This window comes from Chamaea fasciata, unplaced genomic scaffold (genome assembly GCF_029207755.1).
Source record: "Chamaea fasciata isolate MVZ Bird 193981 ecotype frontalis unplaced genomic scaffold, bChaFas1.0.hap1 SCAF_10, whole genome shotgun sequence".
In the NCBI taxonomy this organism is placed as follows: domain Eukaryota; kingdom Metazoa; phylum Chordata; class Aves; order Passeriformes; family Sylviidae; genus Chamaea; species Chamaea fasciata.
In genome coordinates, this window is record NW_027094095.1 from 24,680,791 (window position 1) to 24,699,005 (window position 18,215).

Consider the following 18,215-nt stretch of genomic DNA (forward strand, 5'->3'; position numbering starts at 1 on the left):
GTGCTTCTTTAAAGGAGGCATTGAGCCACCTGCTCACCTTAAAGGGGGATCAAATGGAAACAGAACAAAACTAAGGAGGGGAACATGCAGTATTTCCCTACACTTGGCTCTCTGCTCAGGAGGAGCTGAGGATGCCTCCACAGAAGCAAGATGGCATGTCTGAGAGAGGCGGGCAGCACTGGGAGAAAGAAGGACCAACTGATGCATTGCTAAACTGCCCAAAATGTTTTCTTGTGGAAACTGTATATCCACCAGGGTTCAAAAAAGAACTGGGCAAACTAAGAGCAGAATTTAGGCCAGTTCAAGATACAAAGGTTCACCTTCCACAAAGGAACCAGGAGAGAGCATTTGTCCAGGAGGTGTTTTGGGACCACTGTGTCACTGAAAACTCTTGCACCCAAACTGACAAACCCTGAGGCTTGGATGACTGAAGATATTTGTATGCCATGCCCTGGAGCCTGGGGGTACTCACTGATAGGGACTGGGATCAGGAAAGATTCCCAAGAAAGAAATCCTGCTGGGGGAACAGTGAAGGAAATGTTCCCCTGGCAGGAATGTTCCCCTGGAACACAGAAGTGCTGGAGGAAAATCAAGGGGGCACCCAACCTAGTGAAGCCCCAGTTAGCTAAGAGGTGGGACAAGGGAGGGAAGGTGGGACTCCCAACACACCCACACTCCTGCTGCTCCTGGCTGCTGGAGCAATCCCACAGGGAGACAGGCTCACTACAAGACAGAGAGGTGCTGAGGCTGTCCTCATCCCTGGTTGAACACAGGGCAAATAAATGCAAAGGTGACACTGCTCCCTTGGCTGCACAGGCTGGAGGAGGCAGTGATCCCCCTCCCCACGAGCATCAGGAGGCACTCCCCGAGCAGTGTCCTGACCAGGGAGGCAGACAGGGTAATTTAAACAAACAAGGCCCCAGTGATGGAAATTTCAAGCTCAAAGCTACCATATGGAGGGAAATCATCTGACCACAATTTACCTGTTAGACTTCAAAGGTGTCTAGGTCTCCTTTAAATAAAAGCAGTCTTTTCTTTAATGAAGTTAAGTACTGTATTTCAGCACCATGTGTTGTGAAAAGGAAGCAATTTGGATTAATTTACTGAAATTTACCTTTCAGATGCAGTTAAGTGGAATTAAAAGTTTGTCTGAGTTGACAGAGTTCTGTTTTCCATCACTGCATTGTCTTGAAAGAAAGGATAACAGGCTAAGTGTTTAAATTCCATCCAAACTGATAAGGTTCACTCTGTACAGGCAAACTCAGTATAGTTTATTACATATTGTCTCCCTTCATCCATCACTGGTATACATTTTCCCCCTAAAACAACTGTTTCTTCCAAAATAAATTGATATTTGTGGTGTTATTGCATTCATCTGGGGTTGAATAGTCTGCAGTGGGCTATCAGAGAGCTGCCATTTCTACTTACAGGGAGAATTCATTTCATTTCCCACTAATGGCAGCTTTTGCAGGGCTGAGCTTACATCTGGGACAAGAATTTCTTTTTTTCTCTTCTGAGAACAATTCTTTTCCCTTAATTTCTTTCCTGTGTGTGTCCTTAGCCTCTTCCCAAACATCACCTTCACCCAGATCTCTTTCTTGGCAGCAGTAATTAACTTGCCCATTGCATCCTTTCTACTTTTTTTCTTCCCACCACTGTACTTCTCTCTTTCACATCCCCTACCTGCGATTGCTCCTTCTAAGCCTCACCCCTCCTGCAACACCCTCCCAGTTAATAACTCCCCTCCCTCCTTTTTCCCAGGAGCTTTCCTCCCTCCTTGCCTTAGGTCCCAGGATAACTCCCCCCAACAGCTGGGAGAGGTTCTCTATTCTCCTGGGCTGGTTTTGTTGGTAGCCTTGAACCATTTGCCTGCTACAACAAAGGTGCAATCCTGACCTGCCCTTCACTGACCACTCTGAAACCTCGCAGGCATTTCTCTATTCTTTCAATTAACTGAGCATCTTGTCATGAAAAGCCAGTGAATGATGTGTAATTAACAATTTATATCATATGGGGAAACCCAGCTGACACAGTGTCAACAGGAACAATGATACTCTGTACGCCAAACTGCAGCCTTGCAGCCTGAGGGTTTTGCCTCCCCACCCCGCTCCCCCAGCTGGGTTTTGGCTATGGGAGATAGGCAGGGTTTGAGTTTTGTCTAACTTCAAGTTTCTCCCAAGGACAGACTTCAGATCTGCACACTTCTGCAAAATCAAGTAGTTGAATTAAAAAAAATAATAATCTTGCTACTTGAAATCTCCATTTAATTTTGATTCTTGACAAGCCATTTCAAACAGAAACTGCAGTCAAGCAGGACTTTTTCAGTTTGTTTAGATTTTGGGGGAAGGAAGCAGAAGGGAGAGGAAACCACACTTTTCATCAGCATTTTTTATTTTTTAATAGCCTTCAGTGCAGCCGATTACCCAGGAGATCAGCAAATCTCAGCTCTGTCAAAGACAGGGAGGAGACAGAGCAGAAGCTTTCTCATCTTCCAGAGCAGTACTAACCCTCCAACACACAAATCTAAACACCGTCCACCCAGGGGTGCCAACTCAAATGCCTCAGCTGTTAAGACAGAACAAAAAGAAAAGGACAATCTCCAAGGTACAACTGAAAGTAAATACTAATAATGATGTGTGGCATCAAATGATGACTCATTTTTCACGAGGCCTTTTCAGATTGTAGCCATAACCTTGGATCAGACCCGAATGACTGAGAGCTGAAGTCTTAGTGGAACCATTAATTATGGATTTCCTGGCTTTTATAGGTTGGAGTCAGACCTTTGATGTTCCTTTAAGATTGTTCTCCTGTGTTCATTTCCTTTGTTTCTGTGTTGGTAGCTTAAGAAAACACCCTAAGATTTCCATGGAAGTGTATGAGATCGCCTAGAAATGCATAGTCCATAAAAGCCCTGCAATTCATGGCTCATAAAATCCTCTAATCCATGGTCAATAAAGCTTTGGAAAAGAGCTGTATGAACCACAGTCATTTCACAGTTCAATGAGGTTCATACAGGAATCAATAACCTGGTTTAAATTCGCCTGGATCTGTCCTCCACCTGTATATTTCTCTTTGACTTTTCATGTTGAAAGGCAGCTCCAGCAGCTGAATTCTGGGGACCTCGCAAAGAAACAATGAGCTTTATGCAGCTTTCCCCCAAAAGCCGTAACAAAGACCTAAATCCCTCTACTTTGTCTCAAAGGTGAATAATTCAAGTTTCAGGTGACAACTGGTGAGTTAGGGAACGGGAAGAACAACCATTTGAAAATATGGGGCCATAGCTCATACTAAATGCAGAGACCTCAGTCCATACAGAACATGGGGGACTCCAACCGAAGTGTATGCAAACGGCAAATGGATTTTTGGGACAGGCCAGAGGGAGAACTCCCTAGTATACCAATTACCCTTCAAAAATGAGTGCTATGTCTCACTGTTCTAACATTACTGAGGCAATGCAAAGAAGTCCACAAGTTTCTCTCCTGCACAAGTAACACTCTGTTGACTGAATGATCAGCCACACTGCTTGTTTCCTCCCAAAAATGATCACCATACAAGGTCTGGTCACAGACACACATTTCTGCTCTTTTCTTGCCAATCAGAAAGGAACCAGTTAGAGAGAACTCACTGTTTATTGCTTTGTGCAGGGTCCAGCTTGCAATTAATGCTGATGAAACCCAACTGCCAAAAGCACAATATGCAGCAGCTGATTTATGAAAATTGAGACCCCATCCAATCTATGGGGAAACCAGAGCTGGTTGTGAGTCTCTGATTTAGTGAGCTTGTATTTTTTGTGTTTTGTATTTTTTGTTTTGCTTTGTTTCCAGGAAAATACCAGAAGTTACTCCAGAACTGTAGAAGCACTAAACCATCTGAAAGCACTAAGGCAGGCTTCCCTTCTTCCAGCCTTTCCTCATTTCTAGGCCTGTGATTTCCCACTAATATCTCCCTGGGATCTTTCAGCAAGGCAGGCAACACACAGTGTCTGGTTCATCACCAGCATAGTGGGAGCAGAAACTTGTGTTTCCTCACCCCAATCTCTGCCCTTGTGAAATGGAAATAGAGGGATAAAAGGCTTTGATTCAGTTGAAATCTTACAGGAGCATGGAGCAAATAATTTAATTCTAACTTTTGGAACTACCTCTTAAATACCTTTTCCTAGGTGCATTTAGTAAAACCAGCAAAAGGGACAAAAATCCATAAGCACCAGTTCAAGCTCCCAGCTGCACATTTCCACTGCCAATATCCAGTATCCTTTCAGGATAGATAGGACAGGGGAATGAGGATTGTGCCCAAGTGCCAGGCTCTCACCAGATCTATTTGAACACCTCACTTGTACAACACATGAGGAACTAGACCACAGACCCTTGTGAAATGTTGGGACATTATGGGACACTACAAGTCAGCAGCCCCCAGACAGGACAGAAAAGTCCCTTTTATTTGAGGCACTCAGCTATGGTGAACCAAATGCCACTTAGTTCATGCTTAAGCATCCTCTGTGGAGGGGATCCAACCACTGAACACACTTTGAAGAGAAAATCCATGAATCCTGCTTACAAGGCTGGCACTGAACTCAGAAACAGACTTATAACTTTAAGACTAATATGCACCACCTTAATAGCAACCCTTACATCATTCACCCTGAGAAAACAATAAACTACAAAAAATGAGGTAACTGCTCCATTAAAAGGAATGAATAAAAAATAATAGTAATAATAAAAAAAATTTGAAAACACAAATATGTGAAGCTTTTTTTCTTAGCAAAGGGAGAAACATCTGAGAGACTTGCAAGGAATTTAGGTGTTATGAAAATGGGAATACATAATGCTCAAAGACAATAATTATATGTGTAGATGAGCAGCCAGTTCCCAAAATATTACTTAGTTCCTTTTACTTGTTAGAAGACCAATAAACATTGTGGCTGTTTATCTGCCCATGACTTGGCCTGGATAAAGGAACTAAGAGCTTTAGAGGTGGGAGAATAAATCACCCAGGAATCCTAAAAGCACACATTGAGAAGCCCTGGTCAAACATGAAGGCTCTTATTCAAACACTGAATGGGAGTTTTTAACCTCAGACCAAAATTGGAATAGCCATGGAAAAGTGCCTACCTCCATTCTCTTCACAGAGAGGATTTAATTAAGTACTTCATTTTGCTTCAGTTTGCTATTTTCAGTGCAGTCTGAGATGTTAAAACAATTCAGCCCCACAAAACAGTTAAGAAGGTTGAAAGTCAGATTTTTCAGAATCTTAAAAACTCTCAGGAATATTCTGTATAGTTGGAAAATGGGCAAGCCTTGGGGCCGAAAAATGCCAGTACAGACAGGAAAAGAATTATTGGAAGAAAAAGGACAAGCACAGAGTATTTTCTATTGTTGTTCTTTTCCTGTTTTTCACCCTGACAAGTCTTTGTTTCTGTGTATCTTAAATTTTTCAAGCATTAACCTTTTTTTTCCCTCTTTACTTTTTAATCAAACCTGCCTATGAGCATGCCTGTTTTCCTCCCAGCTCTTCATTAGGCTACGAAAACATCATCTCACTGCCTGTGTCTCCCAGAGAGCCTTTGTCCAACCCTCCCTATGGTCTAATCAACTGGGATCTGCAAAAAGCATTGAGATAGGAGCCAGCAGGAAGAGGACATGGACCACAGCAGTCATGACTCACCTGTCTTCTATCCGAACCCAGAGGTCATTGAACTGCCTCTGGCGATGGTGCTTGTGCTGCTTCTTGTGCCATTTCTTCTGCCTGCCAAACTCCTCCAGCTGGCTGATGCTGTCAGGCAACAAGAGGTGAGGAGACAGGCTGTCTTCTTCATCCATCTGCTGAGGCTTCAGGGAAGGAGATGCCAGTGGGACCTGCTCAGAAAGCTGGACAGGGGGCAGGGCTGTCACTGAGGGTCCCTCCAAGGCTGGGCTTGTCTTTGTCGTCCTTGAACTGCAAAACACAACGTTTAAATATGAGCAAAGGAGGAAGGGTGCCAAAACAAAGGTGAAAGAAGGAGACTGCACTGCTTGGTAGGTGCCCCTGACTGCTGAGAAGGTGTACAAGGCTTTTGCTCTGGGGCAGCCAGTAAAGACAGCACTGGCATTTCCTAGGAAGCTTACAAGTAAACACTTAACTGAAAAAAGGGGAAAAGGCAATAGATACTCTATTGCTGTTTTCTGGCATTTTGATGACTTCTTAGAGGCCTTAGAGTCTGTGGTAGGAGTCAACGTTGCCTCCCCTGCTGGGCTGAAGGTCCAATGACAAAACTCTCTCCAAGCTGGCAAATTACTCTCTTTGAGGAAAGAGAAGCTGATCTTAAATTAAAGAGATAACGCAAGTCATCTCATTATCTCTTCTTGTTTGTTTTTTTTTTCCCCCATTATCTGTAGAAAACAAGTCATTGTTTTAACTGCAACAAGAATTATGTCTCCTCATCCAGTCAGGATTGGGGACAAGGAAGCCTACCTAGGCTGATGACAGAAGCGTGGAAGCATGGAAGCTTGGCAGCTGGGATGCAATACGTGAGACCTGAACTCCAGCAGGTAATGAAGAAAAAAGGGGTAAATGACCTGCCCAAAGCCTCCTTGAAACAATTCTGCCAGAGCTCTTCAATCCTGTCTCAAGTATTACCACCTCTTGTACATGACTGGAATGATGCAGGAAAAGACCTTTTATTTTCATCTTCTAGAGTTTCACTGATTTTAGAAGTGAATATAAACTCTCTCCTTTGGTATGCAGCCATGTGAATTTATTGTGAGCTAAGATAGTTGAAACAAAAATCTAATAAACCAGGACTGACATAAAGTTATTTTTCCCCCCAACTTCAGCAGAAGTTCATATTGAGTCTTAATTGCAAGAAATTTTCCTGTTTCTGGGATGGGCCAATGAGTTGTATGTACAGAAAATGGAGAGAATTAATAGGCAATATGAAGCTGTGGTCTGCAAAACTATTTCTATTACATGGATGCTATGACTTTTATGACAGAAACAATTAAAGCCACGTGAAAAATTTTGCCTCCTGAGTGAAACCAGTAAGACATTTTAATGAAAAAGTAATAAAAAATCCTAAACTTCATTGGTGACAATGTACAAAATGTGCCACAAGTGAAACCACATGTTTCATTTATGGAACATTTTGTTCTCTTCCAAAAAAGTCACATCTACTACTAATGGAAGCTTTTTTTCTTTTGATTCTCTTGAAGTCTGTTACAATACCAGTCTTGATGCTCACCTCTATTTCCACTGCATTGTGTTTCATCCAAAAGCCCTTCCAATACCTACTGATAGTTAATTATTGTTGCTACGAGACTCACTGCCAAATACTACAGTAACTTTGTCACTTGTAGCCAACATTCATGAAGTTCTTCAGAGATCATACAACAGATAGAGAAAAAAAGAAAGTTTTCTAAAACTAATTCCAAAAGTCTTCATGGTTGGTTTTATTAATAAAACACACAAGAAAATCCCTTTTTTTAAAAAATTCTTTTCCCAAGCATTCAGACTCCCAGTGAGTCCTTTCCAAACTCATTCATATTCACTCCATGCTCTATTTTATATCCCAAATAGATCTGCTGGTTCTGCATTTTTTTCCCCATTTAGACTTTCTTTCACGTTTCATCTTGAGGGTGAATTTTCCCCAGTGCTGCAATTTCTTTTGAGAGTTCCTGGTGCTCTCCAAAGCCTTTAAGAATTCCTCGGCTATGGCACAGGCTCGTGGCTGAAGCAAAGCCATCTCCAGACTCACATAAATGAAGAGGTGCTCACAGGTTTGCACTGGGGGGGTCTCTCAGGCCACAGTGGAGAGTTCTTAATTTTTTTATCCAACCACGATGGTGGATCAGTGAAGTATCGACATCAAATGCAGCCATTTAGCAGCTTGGAGGCTAACACAGTGTGAACTTGGACAGGAGAGTTTAGGTAGGTAGGAGGGACCTGGACCAAGCACCTACAGACATCATGTGGCTCCTGAGATGGCAGCAGGGTGGCAGGAAGCCACTGGAACTGAGCTGTAGCCAAGATTTCTGTTTCCATTGACTTCCTTCTCCATGCCTCACGCTCTGATCAGCCAGTAACTCCCTGAGATGCTGCAGGCAGGAGCAGTCCCTGTGTGCCAGCTCAAGGCTGGGGCTGCCTTTGATTCCTTGAGTGGTCTTAGGGATATCTGAACACGTACTTTCCACCTTTTAACACCTACTATTTTCTTACACGTGTTTACCTTGCTATGAGCTCCCTGTAAACTGGAACCAGTAGAGAGGTGTTTTTATGGGTTGAGATTTTACAAACCACTTAAGACGACTGGCAGCTCCCTTCTTATTAAAATTAATGACTTTGGGCATCAAAATCCCAGTGGTGGCTTTGAAAGTTTCTAGCTTAATTGTTTCCACTACCATCACATGAGCCACAGGTTGTAAACTTGATATTTCAGAACATTCTTTGGGAAGAGAATAAATAAACACTGGAGAAACGTTAAAATGCTGTAACCTGAAGAGGGTTATAAACTAACCACCAGAATGTTAGAGGTGAGTCAGGGGGAATAGATCCACTGTGGCAACTGCATATTACATTTGGTTGATATTTGTTCCATTATGCCTGCACTAATTTTTTTTTTAAATTATTAGTATCTGCTAATAATTGCACTGAGACCTAAGAAGGACTTTTGAAAACTGTATGTTGATGCCTGTTTGCTCATCTAAAAGAAAAGACAGTTAGTTTTAAACTGATTTAATAAATCAGTTACAGTAATTATACTATATTATATATATAAATAATAATTACAACAAAAATAAACAACAAATATTATAAAAATACAGTTAATTCATTATCAACCTGGTTCTTTTCAAATATGACTGTCATCCTACAGACTTTCTACCAGAAGGAAAATCAAAACAGAATATGGATATTTCATCCAAATATATTGCAAGACTATTTAAAGATGTTTATTTGATAACGGAAAGATTTCCTATAAGATGATAATTTCCCCACTGATTTTGGTAAAAAAATTATTAATACAAAGGGCTTTAATTTATTAACATTCTGGACTTATTCCCCTAAAAAAATAATGGCAAAAACCTGCCATCTGCAATCAGATGCCTGCACAATTGATCTCTGCATTATGTGAAGCTTTACTGTTAAATTCAACTGCTCATTTCATGGACTATTTCGTGCCTTTCCCCTGGTCTCAGTCTCTGTGCACTCTGTTAGCACAGCTGCACTGTATGAAACCATGGGGATATAATGGACTTTTTTTTTTCCATTCCTTCACTACTGCTGAGACAGCTTTTCAAGATACATAGTTATTCTTCAAGTCAGGGAAAAAGCAAGGCTAGTTTTCAGTTTGTGAAGCCACAGTGCCTTTTCCGAAGAAAGAGTGAGAAAGTACCACCCAAATATCTTGGTCCACAAGATCTCAGAGATTTTTCATGAATAACTTGATGCAATTCCAGGCTTAGAGGTTCCACCCATTTTTAAATGTATCATTCCCACACAGGGTGGTCTTGAAGAAATGAAAATTATTTCAGGCCCTTAGGTGGGTTCTCCTCATCTCTGACCTTAATTTCCTTCCCTGGGATGTGCAGTCCTGCAAAACGAGTTCTCTAAAATAACCGAGTCCAAATATGAAAATTTTGGTGTCTCAACAAATATCCTATGTGGCTTAGTCCTAAGGTACAGAAAACAGTGAAAACAGGAAAACATTTATTCTTGCTAGTTCTTGAAAATGCTTATTCCACGGACAAAGACCTCTGTGGTTTTCTTTTGCTTCTGGTGAAATTTGCCATCCTTTTCTAATTCTTTTCAAAAATAAACAAAACAAAACATGTAAGTTGTTTGGACTGAGCTGGATGCTCCATTAGACTGCCTCAGCATTTCTCTCTCTGCCTTGTGGTCTGCAGTGTCACTCTGTGCTGACACTGACCATTGAAAATTGACTCATTGCTGGGACATGTTAGGGCTATCGAGTGGATCTGGTCAGAAAAATAACATCAACACCATATGATGTTCTTCAATATATTATTTTCATACTTCCCAGGCTTAAAACTGCACAGATTAGGCAGGGGAGACCCCAGTAACGCCTCTGCCCCTGACCTGCCAGAGTAACACCAGCAAAGTTTGGACTGAGTCCCATCAAGCCTCCCCATGGACTTCCACAGGGCCAGGGAGGGACTTGCCCTTGCTGTATGCCTTTGCTGATGATACACATCTTCCAGACAACAAAATCATCAATCTAATTTTTTCAGCAGTCTTGTGGTAACATCTCTGTTCCCTCAGATATGCGCAGAATCTTCCGAAATCCCAGCCTGCCAATTTGTTACTTGCATCCTGACTTTACAGCATGAGCAATGGAAAAGTTTTGCTCAGGAGACTGCCATGCTTTGCAAGGGCTTCCAAGCACAGCAACATCACTGAGGTTTTCTTGCTTCAGTTCTCAGAACTGTTGGACAAGGGAGATTTTGTTTCATCAAGAGAGAAGCCACGGCGATAGCAAGGAATGTGCGATGTGGCAGCTTTATCCTCGTGCCACCGTTCCTGGGATGCAGGCGGCTGACGGCCAGACAGCGAGTTAAAAGCCTTTTATTGTGGATGGATTCTCATAAATTCCAGTTGGGGTGTCTTTGTGAAGTCAGGAATTCGTCAGCCCCTCGCACGCACCCTCGCTCCCCTCGCCACAGGCCACGGAGACATCTGCTCCTGGCTTTGCTTTCCCTACACATCTCTCTGAGAGAGTCATGCACATCCACAAGATGGGCACCACAATGTCCTGTCCAACATCGGGTTTTGCTTTTTTTTCTCTCTTCCATGCTAGGATAAAGCTCAGACTTTCAAAGCTCTTGGGAGAGAAGCAAACAAAAGAGAAAAGCAGGCAGAAATCCTAACCCAGCACAGTTTACAGGGCCTCTTTCCAGTGATGGGAAGTGTGGATTGAGACTCACATAACCAGGTGACACCATGGACATAATGTCCGCCCTAAGACGAAAAGCATAAATATATTTTACTGCAAAAGAGAGTAACTGCAAAGCAGAGATCAGAGAGTTAGATCCTCCCCATACTTAAACTTTATCTGAGCTGCTTCAGGCTAAGTGCTGTAAATTACTCAGGATGAATTTGGGCTCAAGAGACAGCAAAAGAGAAATCCCTGATTACTCCTGTGAAATCCCCGCTTATTCACTCACCTGATCAGCTTAATTATAATGAGGTTATTCTATTTAGGATGTAGTTGCCTTAGGCCTTTACACTGAAGTTAAAACTTCTTAACAGAATTTGGAAACAAAGTTGTTTTTTCATTTTTTTGCACCATAGTCAACTACATCTCATGAGCACTTAAATTAGGTTAAGTAGTTAAGTAGTTAAATTAGATTACCATCCACCCCAAACTTGGATGGTATCTCTATGCTCTGAATCCATGTCAAACAATTTCTCTGAGAAGAATCACTGTTGCTTAAGAACTGTGACCTTAGTTTGGAAACAAATTCAGTCCTTCAGCATACACACATATATATGTACAACTCTGTGCATAAATGAAAAGTTTGTGATGTGAAGATATTCACATGGACTGTAATGTTTTTGGTCTGAAACTGTAAAGAAACTATAAAGTAAGAGGAGCAAATAAAACTTTTGTATCTATTCTGTTTCATTAGAAGTGGAGTTGGTGTAAGGCACAGGAGAAGAAATGCAAGCTTTCTGCACTTGAGAGGCTGAATTTGCTGAAAAAAGAGAGGGCAGCTGTAACATTTGTAACATGTCATTTCCACATTTTCATGTGAATTCTTTCAGAAAACTCAAAATGTTTCATTTCAGCATTTTCTGAACAAAGCTTCTAATTTTTTTTTAGTCTTCTGTTTTCAAAGACTTACATGCTACAAAGTGCCCTTTTTTTGTTCAGAAATTGATTTCAATTAAAAAGAAAAACCCAACTAATATATAAAAATGACAAAACCCAACAAAACCCAATTCCTGCCTTCAAAAGCATCCTCAAAACGTTCCATTTCAAGTTGCTCTGAACTCATTTTCCCTTCTCCATTTTTTTGGTTCAGTTCTTGAACTGAATAATCCTTTGTTTGTGCATCTTTCATGAAAACTCTGAGAGCTGCACGCTCCAGCCCCAGAGGATGGGCTGTGCCCTCAGAGGAAGGATGTGCTGACCCTCCAGTCTTGTTTCCATTTTCCACACAAATAGCAAATAAGAACCTTCTTTGCTCATGGTACACTCACCTCAGGCTCTATTCCCTAAAGCTCCACAGTCTTATTACCACCACATCAATTTAGTGCTAAGCTATTTCTGCCTGGGTAGTTCAGCTTAAGCAAAATATTCACAATATAGGTATTTTTGGTGCCTCAGTATCTTATAGAAGTGGTACTTAAAGCTCCTTGGATAGAATCCCTGTCCCATAGGTCTAGATGGGCTTTTTCCTGCTCAGGCATCCCGGTTCAACATGGGAGCACAGAGATATGCAGCTGTCCTGGGACACCTGGAAGTCTCCTTCACAGAGGAGAGGGAGGCCTACACATTCAAATTTCAACTCTGTATGTCCATGCAGCACCCAAAGGCTTGCTACATAAAGTTAACTAAAATGTTTTACTGTCTGATAATAAAATCTTGACAGCTGAGTTTGCAATGAATTTTAAGAAGCTGACCGACAAAAAAACCCCAACCAACCAACCAACCAAAAACCCAACCAAAAAACCCCAAATAACAACCAAAACACCAACCAAACTGGCTGCTTGATTTGATTCCACAGTAGAATTACGCCTAATATACAACTGTTTGTATCTTGCTCATTTACAGTCCAAACTGAGTTCTGGTCCCAGATTGCCTCCACTGGGAATTAGTTTCCCTTCTTTTCTGGATCCCCCAGAGAGAACATATATCTGCAGAAGTCCATATTCTCTATCATATCTTAGAAATAAAAACTCTGTAGAGAGACACAGCTAAGCAAGGCAAATGATTAGTCTGAGGGACTAAAACATTTTCACTGACTTCAGACTGAAACTAAGGGCAGATTATTCACTGTTTGCCTGGTGCTGTTTCCTGCCCTTCCCTCTGATGCTCTGGAAGTTGAGTCCTGGCCGAAGCGAGGTACTGGGTGGATCACAGACCCGTGCAAGCACAGCAACTTGTGTTCCTGAAGTACCTTGTTCGGCTGAGGCTTTTACAATTGCAAGACACAGATAACGTGGGCTCATCAGTAGCTGCTATCACCAGAAGGAGAGAGAAACAGGCCACTTAAATCCGGCAGCAGGCCTGATTGAGGAACCAAAGAGCCCTAAGAAGACCATGTCTGCAAGAGCCTCCACATCTCTGTGACACTAAATCCACTTTTCTTCTCTGTAGCCGGCACTGCAAAACTTCTGATCTGCACAGCCGTTGATGGCTGCTGAGCTAAAAAAAGGAACACAGAGACACTCTGACTTTCTCCGAAATATTGTTAGAGCCCATTGGCCTTTCCCATATCACAGTGCCTGAGTGTTTCCAAGAAAAGAACAAGGCAGTTGTCAGAATCCCTATTCAGGCAACACTTCAGCCTGTCTGTGGGCATTTTCACTGCACAGTAAAGGACAGAGCCCTCGAAATGTGTTGAAGGCAGAAGAGCTCTCCCTCCAAACCCCACTTGCTTTAATGTCTAATGCTGTTCTGTCAACTCTAATGCTAATGGACTTCACATAATGTCTCTCTATGTCACAGAGGGCTCCCACCCTGTATCAAGTCATGCTGATGAAACTGCTTGTATCAAATGCACATTTCTGTCTGACAAAGCCATCCTTCACTGAAATTCTTCATTAACAAAGCATGCGCATTGCTGCTGGAACCTAAAGGAAGAAAAGGAGGTTTTATATTCTCTTTTTGAGTTTGCTAATTGAAACTTATGAGACCAGACCTCAAATATCCAGGAGGCATCTGAGGCCATAGGAGAGACTGATTTTTAATGAACTCAGGAAAATCTCACTGCCTAGTTTTAAACAACAGGCTCCAGGTCTTCCTTCCTTGAAACAGGAAAACTTGCACTGACCCCAGAAAATATCTCTCCTTCACCGAAATGTCTATGATTATTATTTTTATTGGTGCACTTAAGAATTCCAGAATTAAATTATGCATGATCATTACTTTTATTGGTACACTTAAGAATCCCAGAATTAAATTATGCATTCATTAAAGAGCTCCATGTCAGCAAGCTGACAGGCAAAGGGTGTGAGACAATGACAGACAGTACTAAGGTGACGGCTCCTGCAGCCTCCCTCCCCAACTCTGTTGGAGACCACCTCATTGCACAGGAGCTCTAGGGGCTCACCTACCTCCACTATTTGTGCAAATCTGTTTGTACGTTTGCCTTGAAATGCTTTATCTAAGTGCCAGTTGTCCGAAAGGGTATCACAGCTGAGTACTTGTAGCACTGCCTAGCTATGGAAAAACATGTAATATAACAAGGGTACCAGATGTCAGAGACCCATCAGAACTATGCCCGGCATCCAGCACGGGTTCCAGCAGTCACGTTAGCTTCTTATCACAACGCAAAGCTGAACACTGAGAGTGACCAAACTAGGACTTCTCATGAGGTGGTGCTGTTACACAGCTCAAACTGCAGGGAAGTCAATGCTGTTGAATTGATGTCCGTGTAAACGTTTTAATTAAAACTGCAGGACAACTTATCTGGCTCTCTCTCTACAAGGAGACTGAGTGCTTGGGGCTGCTCCACAAGCCTCTAATTCTGAACAGAAGGGCAGGCTACTCTGTCCCTCTGTTGCCTTCCTTTTCTATTAAGAATTCATCTGCCAGCCAATCAGAACTGAATTATCCCAAGCAGCACACAGATCAAAAAAGAGTGTATGTCCTTCTTGACAGGAAAATAAGCGTGATGGAGTCAGGCTTTATGAGGAAAGGTTCAGCCCTTTTCTAAATACCAGAGTAGAAGAATTAGGGAACCTACAGGACTCCTAGACCTCATCAGGTCTGTTGTTCACAGACTGACTGGGGCTTCTTTGAAAGGCAGAAGATGTAAAGAAGGAGGCAAGTGGAACAGTGCACCCCAGTAGTGAAAGAAGAACAAAACAAAACCAGTCTCCATCTCCATCATCTCATTTAAACCACTTCTGGCTGCCTGTGGATTTCATTTGATGCCTTTCTCTGACATGAGTGGGAATTGCTGACCATTCAGCAATGACTGCAATCAGTATGAATACTTGAATACATAGAAATTGCCCTAAATTCATGGCTGCATTTGTGAAACAAACAAATGAAACCCTTATTACCTCTGCTTTCTTTCAAGTCTATGTCCTTTCTCCTGAACGGGAATGTTTCTAAAATTGCCTCAGCGATTTAAAACCTCAGTGCCTGCTAAATGTCAACGGAAGCTGCAATTCCCACCTAAAACTTAATTTACATACCAATTTGATACAAGTGCAAAATTACCATTTAACATTAGCAAGAAACCCCGCGCCCCTAGGGAAGAAAGGTGATTCCCCTGTCACAAACTCAAAGCAAGATTTGTTTTGACAAAATGGTGGAAAAAGTGAATCTGTATCTACTACCTCCACTGACTACAGGTCACCAAGTGGAACCACATGATGCTCCTAGGAAAAGGTCTTCAGCCTAGGAGGCACCATGGAGGAAGGATGGAGGCACCCAGCAAAACCAAACTGGAGTCAGAGGTGAGGACACAACGAGGTCCTTCAGACCTGCTCCTGCCAGGACAAGCAGAGGGAGAGCCACCCACTGACTGGGACCAAAACACCACAGTGTTACCCCGGTGTTACACAGCCTTGGTTCTTAGCATTGCCAATTTCAAAAATCAGTTTTTTCTCTCAAAAGTTCTTGGGGGAACCTCTGGATCTTTCTTGTGATGGAATATGATGCCTTGACTCTGTGGGTGTGAGGAATAATTCCTTAAAATTACTTAAAATGCCACAAATGCAGGCAATGTTACAACCTAACCCCACTACAGCAGCAGAGATTAACTGCTCTCTTTGCAGAATCACAGAATTGTTTAGTTTGGAAAAGACCTTTAAGATCATGAAGTCCAACTGTTAATCCAGCACAGCAATGTTCACCACTAAACCATGTCCCCAAGTGCCACATGTACACACCCTTTAAATCCCTTAAGGGAGGGTGACTCCACTGCTTCCCTGGGAAGCCTGTTCCAATGCATGGCAACACCTTCTGTGAAGAAATTTTTCCTAATATCCAATCTAAACCTCCCTGGCACAACTTGAGATCCTTTCTTGCTCTCCTACTGCTTGTTATGTGGGTAAGAGACCAGCTCCCACCTCAGTAAAACCCTTTCAGGTAGCTGTAGAAAGTGATAAGGTCCCCCTCGAGCATCCTGTTCTCCAGGCTAGACAACTCCAGTGAGTTTATTTCTAGCAATGTGTTCTTTCCCTTTCAGAAATCATGAGGAGACAATACCACAAAAGTATTTGAGATCCATGTGAACCTTTGTTTATCCACTGTGGATTGGGATTTACATTCCAGGGGTATAACGAACCCAGAGACACAAAGATGTGGGCGCAAAACGTTATTAAACCCTTGAAGATTATCCCAGTCCCACTCAATAACAGAACCTTTCCTTAATGGCTCTGGCATGGATATGAACTATAGCCTGTAACAGAGCTCAGTGCCAATAGAAACCAACAACTCTGCTGAGGCTTTATTGTTTTTCTTCAGTGGAGGGGGAAAGTGTTTATCTGGGAAGCGTTTCACATCATGGACAATAGGAAACTGTTCAGCTTTCCACAAATAGGCTGGTGTACAACTTCCATGCACTCTCCAAGGAAAAATTTGGAACACTGGCCATGTCTTTACAGCAGGGATTTCATGTATAGTAGGTAGTGCCCCACATCCTTCATCCTGATTTATTCCTGTATCATCCTTGTTTCAAAGTGCTGTGCTTACTTCAAACACAACACGAGGCTCATCTCTGAACAAGCACTTTGATCACTGGGGATTCCAGATTGGTACTGGCCCTTCAAACAGAAATAGGGATGTGCTGTCCTGACAGAGGAATTTCTGGGACTGCCTTTATTTTTAAAAGAGTAATTTGGAAATGTGAAGCTGGGGTGATATGACAGGAGATGCAAATCCAGTTGCCAGACAGGGCACTGGGTACTAAAGCACTTGGAGCCTGTCTGTGACTTTGCTGCTGAAGTGCCACAGGTTAGCAGGAAAATGTTACTACTCCTGAGTTGACTGGAAATCAATGGAGAAAGACTTTGGTGTGCTCTTTCCCACAAATGAGAGTACCAAATTGGGTCTTTTTGACTGCAAGCTGCCACTAGCAGATAGAGACACTATGGAATTGTGAACTGCTCTGAAGTCCCATACAGCAGTAGGAATGAGAAATACCCCAAATTTAGTCCTTCCGTCAACTCTGGCTCCCAGTAAGACCAAATGTTTTCTGGGTGAAGTGACAAAAGTTACAAACATGGTGGGTGTAAATTTATTTGTAATTCTTGATGCTGATGAGAATTTCTGTACTGTGGTGGGGCTACATGAGGCAGACAGATGGTCATAGCCAGGTCCACAGTGGCCAAGAGGGGATGAATCCTCCAGGTGCTTCTCCTGACCAACAAGAGCCTCTGATAGTGGCAGAAGATCCAGCTCTCACAAGCAGAACAACTGCATTGTGTGTAGCTGCCTGCCTAAGCAAGAGGTCAATGGGGAGGCCCAGACGGTTCAGTTTCTGCCAGACACCCCCAGTGCCCCAAACTTTCTAAATTTGCACCTATGAATCCCGAAACTGGATTACTGTAGTGGTGTGTTTTTAGCAATCACAACTGCAAGAAACTCGTTATTCAGAAAGTTCTTCCACCATATCACTTGGCAGCCACTGTACCTACATCCATCTACAGCATCTGATCCGTTTTTCCTCCCTCCTGTTTCTGTTCAAAGGTCCATTTTTCATTCTTCCTGGAATGCAGAGCATTTGGGAGTGCAGGTGGGAAACCAAAATCTTTCAACACCCACTAATAGAAATTTGTTTTATTAATTAACTTTGTGGGAAAAAAAAAAGAAAAAAAAAAGAAAGAGAGCTGATTCTCTGTTCTGAAATCATGAATCACTGTGGAAGAGAAAACATGTCCTCTGAGGCACCTGAGGCCACTTCAGACAGAATGAGTGAGTGAGCTGCTTCCTTGGAAAGTCCTGAGTCATCAAACACAACAGTTTAATCCCTAAGAAATGGGAAACACATTGGCATGATGTTCACTTGCATGGAGCATGAGGTCCAGAGAAGGGTGAAACTCCAAAG

General features: G+C 42.4%; 1 protein-coding gene across 1 annotated transcript in view; it reads right to left on the reverse strand.

Moving 5' to 3' along the window:
• Positions 1-18,215, reverse strand: part of LOC136294738 (metalloprotease TIKI2-like) — a 268,794-nt gene that overhangs the window by 18,867 nt on the left and 231,712 nt on the right. The window contains exon 6 of the mRNA XM_066192779.1: positions 5,662-5,931. Within this exon, the coding sequence (XP_066048876.1) occupies positions 5,662-5,931 (270 nt within the window). The remainder of the gene's footprint in view (positions 1-5,661; positions 5,932-18,215) is intronic.